The sequence below is a fragment of the Hibiscus syriacus genome, unplaced genomic scaffold (genome assembly GCF_006381635.1).
Source record: "Hibiscus syriacus cultivar Baekdansim isolate YM2019G1 unplaced genomic scaffold, ASM638163v2 tig00003041_pilon, whole genome shotgun sequence".
NCBI classification, from domain to species: domain Eukaryota; kingdom Viridiplantae; phylum Streptophyta; class Magnoliopsida; order Malvales; family Malvaceae; genus Hibiscus; species Hibiscus syriacus.
The window spans coordinates 8924768-8943843 of NW_024061960.1; the positions used below are offsets into that span (position 1 = coordinate 8924768).

General features: G+C 32.3%; 2 protein-coding genes and 1 long non-coding RNA gene across 3 annotated transcripts; 2 read left to right on the plus strand and 1 right to left on the minus strand.

The window, feature by feature from the left end:
• Window positions 1–6977: 6977 nt before the first annotated feature.
• Window positions 6978–7758, plus strand: LOC120171807 (aquaporin SIP1-1-like). The gene has a single exon (XM_039179454.1). The coding sequence runs from the start codon at window positions 7044–7046 to the stop codon at window positions 7644–7646; it is 603 nt and encodes a 200-aa protein (XP_039035385.1). The 5' UTR covers window positions 6978–7043; the 3' UTR covers window positions 7647–7758.
• Window positions 7759–8682: 924 nt separating this feature from the next.
• On the minus strand, window positions 8683–12954 carry LOC120173930. Its single transcript, XM_039180965.1, has 5 exons — window positions 12915–12954; window positions 10373–10575; window positions 10147–10293; window positions 9545–9865; window positions 8683–8847 (listed from the first exon to the last, which is right to left on the minus strand). Exons 1-5 carry the CDS (start codon window positions 12952–12954, stop codon window positions 8800–8802), a joined length of 759 nt encoding a protein of 252 aa, XP_039036896.1. The 3' UTR covers window positions 8683–8799.
• Window positions 12955–13271: 317 nt separating this feature from the next.
• LOC120167171 lies at window positions 13272–13532 on the plus strand. The gene is made up of 2 exons (XR_005520019.1): window positions 13272–13316; window positions 13419–13532. It is a non-coding gene; the product is annotated as an uncharacterized LOC120167171 (long non-coding RNA).
• The last annotated feature ends 5544 nt before the right edge of the window (window positions 13533–19076 follow it).

Below are 19076 nucleotides of genomic sequence, written 5' to 3' on the forward strand. Positions count from 1 at the left end.
CATCTTTTAAAATAAAATTTGGAAACATCTTATTAAAAACATTTTTAGAACCTAAATTTTACCAGAGATTAAAAAAGGGTTTGAGAGACGATTGACTATGAAACACTCTCGACCCGATTCAAAAGTCGAATTCAAATCAATGTTATCACATTACTAAACTTAGAAGTGTAACTTACGAATTTAATCCAATTTTAATCAATTAAAAAAACATCATCGTTAAAAAAAGAGAGATGATAAACATCTAATCACAATCATATGACCACTTATACATATAACATTTACAGTACAACTCCAATGATCGAGGTAAGAACTAACATATTAAAATGAAATTATTTTGCATGTTAATTTTAGATAAGATATTAATTTGATCATTGAATTTGGTCAAAATATCATGTTATTGATTTCGTTCACCACAATCGATTGCCATCACCAGACACTGTTTTTGTCAACGATCGATAGACCCTAAAATTTTCAATTTATTCCGTTTTGACCTCTGAGCGTAAATCTAATATTTAATTTTCGAAAAATACTCTAAACTCCATAAACCTAATTTAGAACGGATATGACATGCTTGTACGATGTTAGTATGTCCTGTTCAGCGGTCATAGACAATAGCGAATACCAGATTTTAGTCCTTCGTGAGAAGCCATTTCAAATTGGTCAGTTGTCATGCAAATTGGGTGGCGGGTGCCTTAAACGTTCTCAATCAAGTAATTTACGCGTGGACGGATGTTGCCAGCAGAATCTAAATTCCCGTTTAACTGTTACAAGTGCTAAACCCCTGATTAGGCTTTACAATTAACAGCAATATCTTAGTTTGTGGCAATGGGGGCGTTACCAAGGAGGATACACATGAATTCACCCCCTGAAATCTGAAAACTATGCATATATGATATACCAGAATTTCACCGAGTTAGGTCAATGAAAGTGGTCAAATTCAACTGCACGAATACTTGAATGCTTTTTTCGGACGTAATATTATAATATTTGATCGAATAACCACTTTAATTCTATTTTTTAAAATAATATTTTAGCTCTTAACTATTTGTTTTGAGTTAGAATAATCATTTTTTATAAAAATTATTAGTTGACTGGCTGTAAAATTTTTAAGAACAAACTAATGTGAATCTCTATGAATAAACTTAAAATTTTATTTCAGGATATAAATTTAAGAAAATAAATTAAAATTTTAGAAGGTATAAAATTATAAAATTTCAGAAATGTAAAATTAGATCATTGATTGAAAGTATAAAAAAATATAAACAATGTAAAAATTTAAAATTTTAAAGGAGTACAACTACATCCAGCACAATCTCCGTCCATCTTAACTAGATAGTCATGCAAAACCACAATTATACAACATACGGATACATAAATGATCAAGAAAAGGGCGATTATCCAATTATCTTCCCAGGTAAGCATCAGCCAGAAATGCTCCGATCAACCCTGTGATGTAGCAACAGAAGTATATGGTAATGGAGTCGATGCTTGAAGAAGCGCACCAGATTGTTGCTCATCCCATAGTAGGCCAAAACTTTTACAACATTCGTCTTCTGTAGATTAAAAGATGATTCATAAGCAAATCCATCTTTGACTTTACACATGACCATTAAAAAGTGATTAATTTACCAACAATAAAGGGACATTCTTTCCGGGTTCTCGTCTTCTTTCTATTGGCAGGGCTTCCCTGATAATCCCATTGTTCCAGCTTTCGAGTGTTTCGGCCACAACTTTATCTTTGCCTGCTAATTTTTGTAACATCTAAAATCAAATCCACAAAATATGCTAGTTGTGTGATTTGTGGTTTCTGTGTATCTTTAAGATTTTCTTGTTCCTTTTGTTTAGATTCTGGGAATTTGGCACTAGTTCGAAGAAAGCATAAGATTCTGATTTGATGTACATATTGATCACGCAAATAAGCATTGAAGAACTTTTAATATTTCAAGTGTGCAGACACGTATTTTCATCCCACATACTTAATTAGATTGGTTCATTATAATATATAGTATTAATAAACATGTTATAAATATATTATACTATATATTATAAGATTACACATATATTACATATGGGTATTAACTGATTTTTTCTTTTGTTTACAGGGCCCAATACACAGCAAGCCCGTTTACAAAACAAGCAATCCGGAGGCCCGTTTGTAAACCCAAATCGGTTAGGGTTTTGAAACCCTAACCCTCACTTTGTTTCCAGCGCCGCATCCCTCTCTCCTGAAGCCATCCAAGGCCGCTCCTCCAACAATCCGAGTCTACCGTCAGTTTTCTCGGCCATCACCAACGCCACGCAAGGGAGATGAACACCAAAAGCAACCAAATAGCATTAGGAGTCTATTTTGAATAGGATTCTAAAATAATATGTTTTTTTCATTATAAATACATGTATATCGATATTAGCAGGGAGACGATTACACACCATTATACTACGATTATACATGGGTTGTACGCGATTTTTACAGTGAGAAATACACAATTTTATACGAAATACACGTAAACCGTAGCCAAGAACAGTGGTTTTTCGAAGCACTCTTATTTCGAAAGAAAGAACTACAAGTAAAAGATCGTACCTTTGCATGTCGGTTTTATCTCCCTTCGTTGTGTTTTGATTCGAAAGAAAGCAAAAAGAAAGGTTTTTAGCCGATGAAAAAGGGGTTGTTTTTTTTAAAAAATTATTTTTTCAGATTTACGTTATCCCGATGTCGTTTTAAAAAAAACATTTTGATTTTTAAACCGAGGAAGAGAAGAGTTTTTCGAAAATAAAAAAATAATTTTTGCCGCCGATGACCGGCAGGCGCCGATCAACGGCGGCGGTAAGGCGGCACAGGGCGGCCGAGGGCCGATTTTCTGGAAACCATGGCCTGTGTTCTTCCCCAAGGAAGAACAGGCGAGAAAAAATTATAAAAGGGGGGGTTTTCTGATTTTGAGAGAATAAGTGAGAAGTAAAAAAGAAAGGTTGGCTTTTATACACAGCTCATACCCGGCCTGGTGACCCGCGCCGTGACCCGACCCGCCTATTAGGATCCGAGCTTTTCTGCTGTAAAAGGGGTAAACTTTGTTTTTGGTACCAATATTTTTAAAAGATTTAATACGGCCCCCTAAATCAATTTTTTATCCTTGATTTCCTTCGAAATTGACCCTTTAATATTTCTTTTAATTTAATTTAATTCTCTATATATGTATATATGTTTAATTATATTTTTTATTTTATTTATTATTATGTTTTCATTAGTTTATTTATTATATAATTATGTATTTTTTATTTTATTTTTTTCTTATTTATCTATTTATTTATTATGTATATACTTTACTTTAGTATTTTATTATTATTATATTTTTTACCTAATATACATATAATATATATATATTATAATATATATATATACATTACTAACCTTCATTATTGGTATTTGATAGGCCTGTAAACTAACCGAACGCACACGAACGGACTTATGTTCATGTTCGTTCATTTAATAAATTAACGAACACGAACATAAACAAACAAATTTTTTCTGTTCATGTTCGTTTATTAAGGAATAAAACTTGTTCATGTTCGTTCATTTAATAAATAAACGAACATGAACATAAACAAACACGAACATAAATGAACACAAACATAAACGTTGGAGACCCTACCTTCCATTGTTCTTTCATGAAAAATAGTCGACAATGCAAATAAACCAAATCTACAGTGATAAATAGCGTAAGAGTTGATTAGCAGTGATGAAATGTTTGAAGTTATCAAATATTTCGATCGATCTTTTAAAGATATTAAATGATTCACACGACTTTAATTTAACGCCATAACATTTATCTTAGTGGTTCATGATTACATATGAACAATCATTTTCCACTACGTTATTCTAATAAATTCGTCGGCTAAAAGTTTTGTGACATCAATGTCAGACTTTAGTGAGGTTTGTTTATAATGGTCCTTTCTGTTAGTAGAGTAGAAAATTTAACAACATAAAGATTTCGAACGGTACAAATTGGACTACAAGACAATAACATAGATCCGAAATCCCTTCGATGCTACATATCGTAACTGATATTATTGCTAAACCACCATTTAAAATTTTAACGTACCTAAAGTCTACTCCAAACTAAAGGACACAAGAACTATGAAAAACAAAAGTTCATTGTCAAAGTGTATTTTCTACTTATTAATGAGTTCTTCTTGGAAATCTCATTACTTCTACTATTACACTCTTTTTCAAAAATTGCATAGAAACTTTTGTTTTGTTTTCTGACAAATTCTATATATTTTTCTCTTTACTGATGCTCATATACTTTCGATTGTTACCTTTATCTTCTCATTTATTTCTAGAAAGAATTATGATGTTTTCTTGAGTTTTAGATGTGAAGATACCTGTAGTAACTTTACATATCAACTATTAATCCAAATAAAACAGAGAAAGAGATGAAAACAGACCTGTAAAAATTCAGATTGCACTATAATATAACTTGTTTTGAAGCTTTCAGCGATCGTCTCCACTCTCTAGTGAACACTAGGGTTTGGGAAAAAATGGGGGAAATGAATATAGGTGCGAGGTGCCTCACGGGTTAACATATTAGATTTAATCTCTAAATAAAATTGGATTAATTATGGAGTTGGTCATCAGAATATCAGATTAATTAATATTTTTAAGATACTTACAAATTGGTCACCAAAATTGATTTAAGAAGATTGGGTTAAACATAAATGAATGAACATAAACGAACATAACCGAACGAACATAACTGAACGTTCACGAACGTAAATGAATGAACAAGACCTATGTTCATGTTCGTTCATTTAATTAAACGAACACAAAATCTTGTTCATGTTCGTTTATTTAATAAATAAACGCACATAAATAAACTTCTCGCCGCACAATTCATGAACGGTTCACTGAACGTTCAGTTTCGACCTAATATTTGATGGCCCCTTAATTTCTTCCTTACCTTTTTCCACCGAATTCTTCCTTGTTTTTTATTAAATAATGTGGTTTGTTAGGTTAGGTGAGAATGTTGAATTATGTGTTTTTTTTTTCATTTTTTAATTTTTTATTATCATTACTATGTTGAATTATGTGTCTTTTTTTAATTTTTTTATTATCATTACTATTATTTTACCTAACATATATATATATATATATATATATTATTTTTATTCTTTTTTTTTATTTATTTTATTAATACTATTATTTTTTTATTCTTTTCTCATATTTATTTTCATGTTTACAATCTTATACTTTTGACACTTTTTTAGAGAAATTTCAACTAATCAAAGGTAAGTAATTCGAATCGAGTTTTTAAATTTAAATCTCAATTTTTAATTTTCGCAATTAAAGACAACCGATAAATTAATTGGTACCGAAAGGACGGTTCAAGGGTGTTAATCCTTCCTTGACCGTAACCGAACCCGACACGTTTCTGGTACAACGCATATCAGGTAAGATAGTGTCCGACCCACCTAAATTCATTTTAAAATGGTCGGTGGCGACTCTAACTCATTTAATCCAAGTCGAAGCCCAATTCCAGGGCCTACCCGAAAGACGATTTCGACAAAGTGTATCCCAAATTTTTGGTTATATATTATATTACATCTTGTATGAAATATCAAGATCAATAATCTTCTAATTAATTATAATTAATTTAATTAATAATCTTTTATAAACATAATATTACGTTACGTAATTACATGTGATAATTTCATGTCAATGTTTTTTTTATCACATGTAGATATTTCTAGTCAATAAAAATTAATTGCTAATCAATCAATAATTTTCATTTAAAATATTTTAATTTAATTCAAAACAATTTAACATATTTTACCAATATGCTTATTTAACATATTTAACATATAGCAAAAACAATTTAATTTTTTTTAAATAAATACTACATTATAATCACCACATATTATTAACAAATACTTATAAATTTTAAAATATAATTTAACAGTTTATTATTAATAATATATTTAATATAATAAAAAATCAAACTTGATAAAATTTAACCTTTATGGTGTGTTTGGTTCGAATAACCTTTTTCGGAATTGTATTCTCACGTTTGGTTAACGGAAAAGATTATTATTTGATAATACTCTTTTTCCAATAGTAGCATTTTTTAGTTAAAATGATAAGAATGTCATTACCTCTAAATTCTTAGGTGTTACACAGTTCTCACCACTTTGGACAAGAATACCCTTAGACTAATGAATTCTTTTTATAATGATCATTCTCAATTCTTATTTTTTATGTTTTACTCAAAATTATAAACATAATAATATACAAAGAGTTTAATTTACTAAAATATTAATAAATTTGAGAATTTAAAATATTTTTATATTTTTAATATTCAATATATTTACTATTTATAATTTTATGGGATGAAAAAAATACTACTATAAAAACATAGTTATTTAAAATAATATTTAACTTTTAGTTATTAAAAATGGATCTTATATATTGAAAAAAAATCTTCATCCACTCAATATCATAATATTATTTTTTTCATATTATATTATATTTTATATAAATAAATATGATACTTTTGAAGATTATTTCAAAATATAAATTTAATTTACTAATTTATATTAATTATATATTAAATGTATTTTTTTTCTCAAAAATTAAATAGTATAACGATTAAAATTATGAATTTTCATTCAAATATTTATAAATTAATATTAAAGTTTTAACGTTAAAAAAAATATATCACAAGGATAATTTATTAAAATATACATCTAAATAATTTTATATTCTTCCAACTAAACACTGTAATTTTACATTCCTATTAAATAAATTAAACAAGACAATATAATATTATCATAATAATATTACATTATAATAATATTATATCTAAAGGTAATCTCATATTCTGAAAATCAAACTCCCTAAAAAGTTTTACAACGTGGGGAATATTTTGGCCGGTGAAGCACGTGAAATTGCTTCAGCCAAAGATCAGTAGTTGGTATATTGTTATTTGTTTGTTACTGCAGCAAAACATAAAAATCAAAGGGCAAAGTGCAAACCCTAGAGAGAGCTCAAGAAGATGGGAGTTATCAAGTCAGCCATGGCGGACGCTCTTTTAACATCCATGTGGATTTTCAGCATGCCCTTTCTCAGGGTTTTCACCCTCCAAATATCTGGTTTCCTCGGCGTTCAAACCCTCCCTCTGGCCATCTTCTTCATCACCACAATCGTGGTCAGCCTCATGATGTTTATCTTCACCTTGATCGGCAGCGCTCTCGGCGGCGCCAACTTCAATCCCACTGCCTCCGTCGCTTTCTACGCCGCCGGTCTCAAGAAAGACATGTCACTCCTTTCGATGGCCGTGCGTTTTCCGGCGCAGGCCGCCGGTGGAGTGGTTGCTGTGAAGGCAATTCTGGGGATCCTTCCCAGGGAATTAAGGAAAACCATGAAAGGACCTTCGTTGACAACCGTGGGATGTGTTGGGACAGGGGCTAAGTACACTGGACCATCCCTGAACCCAGCCAATGCATTTGGGTGGGCGTATGTAAACAAGTGGCACAATTCATGGCAACTTTATTATGTATATTGGTTAGGTCCTTTGACAGGGGCAACTTTGGCTGCTTGGGTTTTCAGATTCTTGCTTTCTCCTCCACCAACATCAACCAAGGAGAAAAAAACTTGATTTTTGTAAAAAATTGTCCTCTCTATTTCCAATAAAAACATTTCCTTTTTTCCATTTTCCCTACTTTGAGCTTATTCATGATAGTGGGCTTATCTTGTTCTAATCTTTAGCAAAAACGAATTTATCCTAAAATCTGATTAAAAAATACCTCTGGTAACTTCTTTTACTGGTCTAGATGATCCACATGTAGCCCGACATTGGATGCAGCAGCAATCCAGAAACTGTCCCGGAATACACATTAGCAACTATGTCAAACAGTGTTTCTGCTCCATTTTCTATAGCTTTCAAAATTCTTGCTTCTCTACTCCTTCGGTTCCTGATTACTGATAAGAAGGAATCTCTGTATCAGGAAAAAATCTATGTTGTTTGCAATTCCATCATGGTAGGCTATTGAGACTGATAAAATGATAAAAGTTCGAACGTAAACACCATTCTGACATTCCCGTGAACGCATGGTATTTTCATGTGTGAGCAGTGTAGCATTAGGATTGCATTTTTGGATATCCAGAAAAGAAATTTAAACATAAATATAAAACTAAGAGTTTGTTATTTCAGAAGAAATAATCTCAGTTGGCATGGAAATGGTAATGAATAACCTCAGTTGATTGTATAACATCATGAAATAACAAGGAAATATGGTTCCAAATACATCATTTTTGAATAAATAGTAAGAAGCACCTAAAATTCATAAATAGCAGAGTCAGCAGCTTTTTGGACCTAGGATGAAGATTACATGACAATAAGCACACTTGCATGATCAATTTATCAAGTGTAGCATATCAATACATAGACAATATGAGCATATACAAATTTTCTTTTATTCACCCCGTTTTTTGTATATCAGAAAGCAAGTAAAGCATAATATTACTAGTTGAAAATATCAATGGGAGAATATCAATCTAAAACATATGAAATTCATAAGATATTCAATATGCACAAGACAATAACCAAACTATAACTAAACAGGCATCCACGGAAGAGAAGCACTCATCCATATAGGTATGCAACAATACAATAAATTCGAGGATCGCTGGGGTGTTGGCAGAAACAAAAGAGGACGACTATGTACCAGTAGAGATGGTGTCAATGGAAGAAACAGGAGGTGCTTCGCCAGGCGGTGGAGTATTGCCTTCTTTTCCAATGCAACAAACCATCACATGTTGGTGATTGGAATTAATCGTATAAAATGTCCTCGCTTGTTCTTGCAAATTTGCACAAAAATATATTATTGAGGGGGAGCTTTTATTGAAAACATTTAAATGACTCAACAAGTGTTTTCACAAGCAAATTTATCTTGTCTTATCAAGAAGGGAAAGGTTATTAGCTTCATAAGCTTTGTATTGATCTTTGTTTTGATATAACAAATCCTTAAGCTCTTTAGTTTTCTTTCTTTATCTAAAAATAATTTCAATATTGCATATTTTGATTATGTATTTTAAGTTGAAAACTACGTAGGTGCCTAGGAAAGCAAGCCTTAAAACTCTTGAAAAACTCTGCTAATCAACTGGAAATCAGAGGCTTAAAAATTTGCAATCTTAAAAGTAACACTTAAATAAAAGTTTCTTTGCCAACAGATTTTCCATCTCCTAGAACTAGGCAGTGGCCTTTCATATTCATATTTTCATTTTGGAGTAAGAACCACAGCCTAATCATCTCTCCTGTAACTTTACTTTCTCGGAGTAGACTTCACCAGAGCATGAAAATAAAGAGATGGATTTCTAATATTAAGGAATTAAGAATCAATCTATTGCCCTTAGAAGTTAGAAGTTAAACTTCCACATAAATTTTGATTATAAACACCCTGAAATTGTTAATGAGTAGACCACATTCTTGCTTATGACTAATGCAGCATGCTTTTGATAGATCACAATGCCAAAGTCACTCGAAAGACAGCAAACCTGATAGCACAAGCAGGGATGTAATTTCCGTGCAGCAGACTGCGATGAGTCATTTATAAGAGCAACAACTACAGAAGGCCCTACACGGTCATTACATGATTTCACCTCCAGAAGCCAATTAAGACAGCTTTGAGTAGACATCCACTTAGAGAACCCTGAACATGTAGCGGAGTATTTCCAACAATAAGTTGCATGAGCTTTAAAGCATATTCTGGTGACAAAATCAACAAAATAATAATAAACCATAGAATTTGAACAATGGCATTCAAATGAACTTTTGGTAACCGTTGAAGATAAAACCTGCCCAGCTTTGGCAATCCCCTAAATTGAACAATTTTACAGCTTTAACAAACTAGCACCTTCTAATGCATTTGAAAAGCTGCTAAAAGCTAGAAATCCGGACAAAATATCATTTATATATCTGCTCCCGAATCTCTTCCCGGGTCAAGCTAATCTAAGAATTAAAAATCTTCACTTTATATTTTCACCCAATTATTTTTCTTATGCGTTTCTTGAAATCAGCATAGAGGCTGTAGAAGAATTAGTCTACAAAAATGTAAACCGACTTTATTTAGCTTGAAGCACGAGTAATATAAACATACCTCAGAAGTGTGATTTGCATCAAACAATTTGCCCATAACAAAAACAGAATTAACTGGAAACCCAGGTCCAAACTCAGCTTCCTCGACGTACTTAAACAAACTCAACTCCCCTGCACCAATAACCCGTAAACCCAGTTTTTCCAGCTCCTAAAAAATAACCAACTAACCACCATTAGATCACAGAAACTCGAAAAATGAAATTATTTATATTTTTAAAAAAGATTACCTCATCAAGAGCAAGTTGGACATCAAATTTAGTCAAATCAATGTTCTGAGATGACTGGGCGCCAAGGATAACGATCCCAGAGTGGAAATGACCCTTTTGAGGGTGGAGAAGGGCGGAAGGGATGTCCCAGAGATCAGAATCCACATAAGAATCGTACTGGTTTTCGCCGAACTTAGACGGTGGAGTTTGCTCAGGGATTAGACCTTATTTGAATATATAACCTTTAAAGTTTAAATCAAATTGAAATATTTAGAAATTAATATAGATTTATCACTGTCCTTTTGTGTAATTCAAATCACATGGGTTTCAGGTTAGGACTAATTTGAACCTCAGATGATAGTCTGAGCACCTATTGATAAAATTAACCATTTTTCAAAATATAGTTTTGATATCAACTCCGGCTATCCGTCGTGATCCTTGTGAAGTTTTGTGTTGCAAGGGATTCCACTGACCAGGAGATTAAAACTGCCAATAGAAAACTAGCTCTCAAGTAAGGATTTTGTTTTCTTGTTGCTCTTCTTAATGAATTTTTGTCGCTTTAATATTAGAGCCTATTTTAATCTACTCAGAAGTTGACGATTACAAAAATTTTGTATTTAACTTTTAGTTGCAAACTGAATTATAGCTCAATGAGGCTAATGATTTCGTGGGGGAAATTTGCACCATTTTGTTGATAGAAAGATTTTAATTAGAAACCTCTACGAAAAGTTCTTACACTTGTAGGATGCCTCTTTAGGTTCTGTGGTAGAATAGCTGACGAAAATATAGCCGAGACAGATTGTTAGAGGAACAAATGTGTGATGCTATGCTTCCAGCAATTCTTTCTTTAGCCCTGCCAGTTCCTCGTCTCATTAAGTTCAGTGGGCATTTATTCTGTTGTCATTTGCAAGTTGAGTGCATCCTGTGATTTGTAAATTGTAAGTTATTATTGCAAACATTTCATGCATGTGCTGTTGACATTATAATAATTGCACCCATAAAGCAGCTAATAAACTAAAATAAGTTAATGGAATATAAAAATGTGGATGTAATCTCACAAACGAGATCGTATTGTGGTATTCTTATCCATTTATAAATGATAAAACTATAGCTCCGACCTACAAGAACTATGACTGAGTTATTAAGTTCAATATTACAATCCAATGCTGTGATGTTTGGCTTAACTTTTACCAGAATTTCCTTATTTTTGTTGTTTGTTTGTTTGTTTGTTGTTCTTTGGCATGTATCTTCCTGACAAGAATGCCAACAATCTTGAGGCTTGTGAGCATTTTAAGGAAGTTGCATATTCTTACAGCATTTTATCTGACCCAGAAAAGAGAAGACAATATGACACTTTGAGTCTCACTTTCCTTAATTCAATGTTACTGCTCAGCTCAGATTTAAGCATTCCTTATTTGAGTCTCACTTTCTTGTTGGGATACTAAGAGTTTCATGCTAAGAGATTGGTGCAATTGCTCTAAATTTAGATTTTATGATGAATTTCAATTCAGAAGAAAATGTATCTATGACTAGAAAAGGTTCTACGAGAACATTGGTTTTATTTTACGGTTGTAAAATTAGAAGATACAAATTCATGTAGAAAATGAACTATAGATTCAAGGAAGAAGAAATGATTTTTCATCATAGTATGTGTAGTTGACTATGCGAAATGCTGGGTTCAATCGTAAACTTGAAATGTTCCTATTGACGCTATCTACTATCTAGTATATATTTTGTCTATTTTCACTCTATGATTAGGTTTAAAGTTGGTTTGCTAAACCCAAATCCTAAGAAAACCTTGTCTACAAAAGCAAATAGTTAAGAGAGGTGTTATCTCTGACATTTTGTAGTTGTCTGGGTACTCAATGAATTTTTTTCTTACATCTTTTGGCATGAAATAATTGCCTATGAAAGAGTCCTGGTTACTCAATGTGAAGAACATGTATAAAACATTCCATATTTAACTTAGTTTGTCAAGAGCACAAGGCGCAGTCTAGGTGTCAGAACCATTATATTGCTTAAAGTGCTGGGTGAATAAGACAACTTGCTTGAGTAAAGGAAGGTGTGATATGTGTGCATATATTTGCATGCATATATATACATATAGAATAGGTAATCAACTTTGAAAAGTGGTCCAGTTTATCTTAGAAAACTTGCACTTTTTTTTTGTTGGCCAATATGCATGATTTCCTTATGGTCCCATGTAAGTATATGAGGTCTGAGATTCCTTGTTGTTTGGCGCTAAGGTGTAGCATTTAGTTGCACACCTTAACCACATTTATAATATTGCCTAACTGGTCTCTACATCCTTTACATAAAATTCGTCTTTGCTTTGACTTTTGGTGGAAATCCTCATTCCTCTCTCCATAGATCAGCATATTACTCTAGTATCTCTCTCTCTCCAGATCACCACTAGGGAATTTGGCTTTCATTTTCTTTTGAACTTCCCTCTAGTTTTATTTTACCCGTAGAAACTAGAAAACCATCAGTTTTTCCTTAGGGTCCCATTCTCTTCTTGTTTCAGATTATCTACTTTGCAACACAAGTCTGCATTATAACCTACGTTTGCTATCTTGTGTCACATCACCACCTCTTGTTCCCATGCTACTTGGTGTTGCCTGCTACTCTGCTTCTTTTCTATCTAATTCTATTGGACATTGTTGTGCAACCTTGTGCCACTATCTAAGGTTTTAAGAATCTATCTGCATTAATAATCAAAAGCACCATCTTGGTTCTTAAATTTCTTTGATGATGTTGTTAACTTAAGATTTATCCATTTCCTCCAACTCTTTCTTTTCTCTTTGTTCACAATTTCTTCCTTATATTCCTTTTACGATGGCAACCAAAACCTAAATCTTTCTCTCTTTTCTCAACAAATTTACAAGGCAGGTTAAGATTCGATGGATATGGAGGTTGATTTGTCCAATCTAAGAACTGTTAATACAATGTTTGCAGCATCATTCAGGTGAGGCATGAGACATCCATTAAATATTGCTACTTGTATGCTGCATTTACTTTTTACTAAGCCACTTATTCTTTCTTTTATCCTGCTTCTTAAATGTTTTAGCAAGCTTGGTGTTCCCATCAAGACTACAGTCTCAGCTAATGTTCTTGAAGAAGCTCTAAATGGAACCGTCACAGTTCGACTCCTTCCTATTGGAACATCAGTTAGTGGAAAGGTGTTTTGTGTCTTTCTAACCGATTCACCATTTCCTTTCCTACACTTTCCCTAATTCTCATACATTTTGCTGCAGGTAGACAAGCAATGTGCCTACTTGTTTGGTGTAACATTAAGTGATGAGCAAGCTGAGGCTGGGATTGTTGTCAGCGTAACTTCAATCGCACAAAGCAAAGTCAAGGTATCTATCTGTAAATTATTAATTGCTGAAAGGTCTTATTTTTTTTTTTTGCTCATCAAAGGACAATTTATTAAATTAAATAAATAGTCAAAGTTCAACTTATGAGCCTCATTAAAAATCTCCCTAATCTAATTGGAGGAAAAGAGTACTACATAAGAGAACAAAACAAACGCATCGAACAAAAAAAAAACAGAACTCAGATGCACAAGAAACCCACCCCCTACAAATTTACACTCTTGGCCATCTAAAAAAAGCATAACATTACAGCCATCAAAACGCTCAAAAGTAAAAACCAACAAAACAAATCCAATCGACAGAACAAAACTCGACACCAGGAAACTCATACAGAGACATAAAAACATTTCCACACACTCCAGAGTGGGCTACCAAGGTAATTCTCGAAGAAGATTACGCTTACACAAACAATACTATGGAATCCAGAACAAGCTCTTTCCTAATGTCACCAAGCTTGAAGTCATGAATCTATCAACAAACCAAACAATAACCAACCAATCAACCATACCACAATCGTCTTTCACCCAGCAGTGCAAATACAACACCAATGGTAATGGCTCTTCCTTAATTATTCCTACTAAAAAACCTCCACTTAATATTCATCAGAACAATGCTTATGGGCATGAAGTGCTTGATTATGTCCTCCATCTCATCACTTCCCTCTCGATTCTCTCCTTCTGTGTGTTTTTGTGTGCATGACCATTGCTTATGGGCATGCATCTCTTCTATGTGGCACTATGTCAGATGTATATAGTAACTTACTGTTTCATTAATATAAGTCGGTTACTTTATTTCGAACAAGACGTCAACGGTGGCTATGGTTTGGCCCTACAGGTTCTAAGCACTTGTTTTTTATTCTATTCCTTTCCAATTTGTATGATTTATCTAAAACTTTTGTAGTACATGTTAAATTTTAATGTTAATTTTCAAGGTAATCCATGCATATACCATTTCACGTATTTGTTTTGTGACGTGATTGTTTTTGCTATATCTTTTTAGTAATATGAGTGTGGGAACTTTAAGTGACAGAAACAAAAAGAAAATACCTAGTCATCTTATTACCTTTAAGGTCTATGAAGGCTAGCGGAAACCTTGCTATTGATTTCTTAAAAAATTACCAGCTATGCTATTTCCCATGGTAACAGTGCATGATCATGTTAAGTTTTGATGGTATATATTGTACATTTGTGGTTTTTGGTCATAATGAAATTAAGGTTTAATTTTAAAATTGATCGAAATCGAGGTCTAATTATTTATTGTGGTTGGAAATAAGTGCTGAAATTAAAGAATAAAGAAGAGAAACTAAAGTAGATGTGCATGTAAAAGGGATAAAAAAAGAAGCATGCAAATGAAATTGTTCGTTTCTTTTGATTCGTAAAAGAAAGGACTTCACTTCTTTAATAGTGAAACGTACAGATATACGGGGTTAGGATCACCTACACAATATAATTTTTAAGTTTTATTTATTTTTTTAAATTATTAATTAATTAAATTCAATAGTTAAGATTAAAAACTTTAATTTTAACGATAATTAATTTTTTCTCTTAATTTTTTTATTGTTAATCTCATCAAATAATCCAAAAATAAATTGACAATCTTTTTATTTTTGATTGAAAATCTAATTTCATCCTCCTCAAAGTTGATAAGTTCGTTTTTTTTATTAAAACTTTACAAATCCACTTGTACATATACAATTTTGCATCTATCTTATAAATTCATTCTAACATAAAATCTTGTGCCTATGTTTGTATGTTTAAGTGATGGCATGAGCATATGTTCCCTCCCAAATCCAAACTGAGAATCTGGAGGTGAAATGTGGGGTGGGTTGTGCATGCATCTAGGTGGGTTGTGCATGCATCTAGGTGTCTTGCTTCATTAGCTACCAACCAAAGCATGTTTGTTTTGTCTCATTGATTCACCCAAACTTCCTTCTCTCTCTCCTCCTAACTCCTCATACAACTTAATACTAGCTAGTGTTTTCATGTAAGAGAAATCACTTAGATCCATTTTTCAAGTGAACTTTCTAAAATTTAAAAATTACGTGAATAAGATAAAAGGGAGTATTGTTCTCCCCAAAAGTCATGGGTTCAAGTAGTTGCGTGTGTGGGTATTGTCAGTGTCTAAGAAGAATTCTGAACAGATAATACTTTGTAATCATCTTAAACAATTCAAAAACAAATTACATGAATAAGATGATATCTATTATAAAATAAAAATAAAATTAAAAATTTAAACCTCTTAAGAACTTCGTTATGTTGACAAGATCGATGTCTTACATCTATGAATGTTCAGATTTAAATCTTATCACGTGTAAATAATATGTATGATTCTAGTAATTAGTTTAATTATTCTAATCTAAATCTATATATATTTCAATTAGTAACCTAACATATTTTTATCATAATCCAAAATTTGTTTAGTGACTAGTGTGATTACCTAAGTTGAGGTCCACGTTAGATTTGTAATAAAATATAGATTTGAATTGATTAATTCAATTAGATGGAGAGGGTGAGTTGATCACATGACATGACTTAAAAGCTAACCCACCCAACCTCCCCACCTTTAATATTTTATAAAAAGAGTAGTGTCACTTGGAATACTCGGAGGGGTTCTAGTTGTGAGTCACATTCACATTATTTGGGATTTTGCTTTGAAAATGTCCATAAAAGGGGTTTTCAACTTGAAAAGCTAACTCACATTTTGGGTCTTTTTTAAAAGAATTAGTTTGGAAAAAGATGATTACAAGCTTAATGGAGTCTAACACCAACACTCAGGGCCCCAATATCTTTGGTTCTTTATGTAAAGAGATTGTAATTTGAAAAATGACATCATTCTTGTATTTTATAATAGCAATTAAATAACTTAATAATTTTTACTCGTAATATTTTAACTAAGGTGGGGCAGACATTGATTCTGGCAATCTTAAATGATATTATGGACATCCCTTTAATCAACAAAGGAAAGGAAAATAAAGTGTTATTTTATGTAAGCAATTACCGCAACAATCCATTGTTAAGAAGACAGTTGATTATTAATCAACCGCACTATTTACAATGTTTGATTGGACAAGAAAGCCACGAAATTGCCCACGTGGTCCCAAACGTGCCACAACGTGAGCGGCTCCCATCAATGCTTTGAACCAATTAGAATTTGGATGCAACCTCACATGTTTCATCCATCATCAGTGGAGTGGCATTACGTCAAAATTTGTACATGTTCTGTATTTTGACCAATTGGATATGCACGAACGAAGTGATTAAAGGATAGATTCGTTTATATTTAAGTAGGGTTTGTGACACGTCATATAATCTCGAAATTTTAAGCTCACACATAAATGTCATTCATATTCTTTTACGTATAATCTTTGTGCTCTAATGATATTTTTGTTCGAAGATAAAATAAACTTTTTGTTTCGTTCGAAGATGAATTTTTGATTGTTTCGATTATGTTTCGAAAAATGGGAATCGTGGCTAGACTTTGCTCCCACCTTTGAATATTTTTGATATTACACCTGTTTTGATCCCGAATCGAATTTAAAATTATTCTTTGAGAAAATATTTTCTCAACATCCATTTAACTATTTTTGAGTTTCAATTGATCTTTTAGCAGTTTGAAACGATTTATTCTCTTCTGGATTTAATGTAACCAAACATGCGTTAAGTAAATTTTCTTTTCATGTTTTTTTTTGTCCAATGCAACAAGTGAGATAAGGCACACTTTTCATTTATTTCAAATTAAACACAAATACATAAGACGTTGTTTATGTTTATTTCAAACTCAATAAAAATGTGTCAAAAGAACCACGCTTAAACTTTTCAAAATTAAATATTTTCATATACTTATTAGAGTTGTCATGGACGATAAAAACGCATCCAATCAACAATTGAATACTATGTCTACAAAAGATTATATAAGGATACAATTGAATAAATAAACTTTCCAATGAGGTTGTTTTGAATAGGAGGAGAAAAACGAAACTAAACTAAACTCCCTTAACCTTTATGAACATGACCACTCACATTTTTTTATGGTCACTTAAGAGCACATTTACTTTTTGAGGGACATCAACCACTTGCTCGAGTCCCATAGTGGGTGATAGTGTCCCAACCTTTGTATATATTTTTTCAATCTAATTAACCCTACAAGGACAAAGAACTGACCGAGGAAGAAAGACCCAAAGGGAACAATCATTGGATCCACACAAAATAAAGCAAAAAGGTCATTAGGTTTTTAAAAAGGCAAGTGTTATTCCCCGCCCCTTCTGAGTTAATGAAGATCCCAATCTATGTCCAAAATCTATGACCATATTAATTTCAGGTCTCCTATGTATGTAAACAAACATGCATGTTCAGAGGAGTTTCAAATAAATAAAAAAGATGGACCCACATGCATTGATGCATGGGATGGGTCATCACATCTCTTACCTGCTTGTCAAAACCTGCAAGAAATTTGTCGTTATAAAGGGCAAGCAAGAATAGGAATGGGCATGGGTAGGGTTGGGTCGGAATTTTGGTCCACCCGACCCGAGAATAATGACTCCTCCACCCGAGATCCGACTCTACCCGCATAAAACAAGATTTCATCTGACCTGATCCCGACCCGATATATAACTTAAAAATCCGACCCGACCTAAAATAATAAAAAATATTATTTTTATTCAATAAAACAGTGACTTAATTAGGAAAAAAAATAATATATAGAGGGGTATTATTGTAATTATTTTTAAATATATAAGATAAAAATTATATTTTTCGGGTCAGGTCGGGTATTTTTCACCCTAAACCCGACCCAACCCGAACATCACATTTAAAAAATCCGACCCGACCCGATTGGATCGGAACCCATCGAGTTCGGGTCCTATGCCTATCCCTAAGCAAGAATCTAAGAACATTAACTTATGAGACAAATTAGTTTAACATACATACATATATGTTAAGATTAAATGGTTACTTCTAACCTAATATTTTTGAAACTATTCAAATAGAATTTAATTCTTAAAAAGATAGAATAAGGGTCTAATATTTTTAAATTTCTCTAAATAATGACATGATATTTGAAAATATGCTCAAATACTAAAGAGAGAAAAAAGAGTTAATTGTATCGCCTGTCCTCAATATATGACTTTCATTTTAAATTAGCCCCTAAACTTTTAAATGCTCTAATTTCATCCCTAAAATATGACTATCATTCTAAATTAGTCCTCAAACTTTTGAACATTTCAACTTCACCATTGTTAATAAAATCGTCAGGCCAAGTTATATTATTATATGTTTAAAGAAAAACAAAATTTAGGTTAAACTATAGTTGAAACTAATTACATATTTGGATGAAATTGGGGACGAAATTGGATT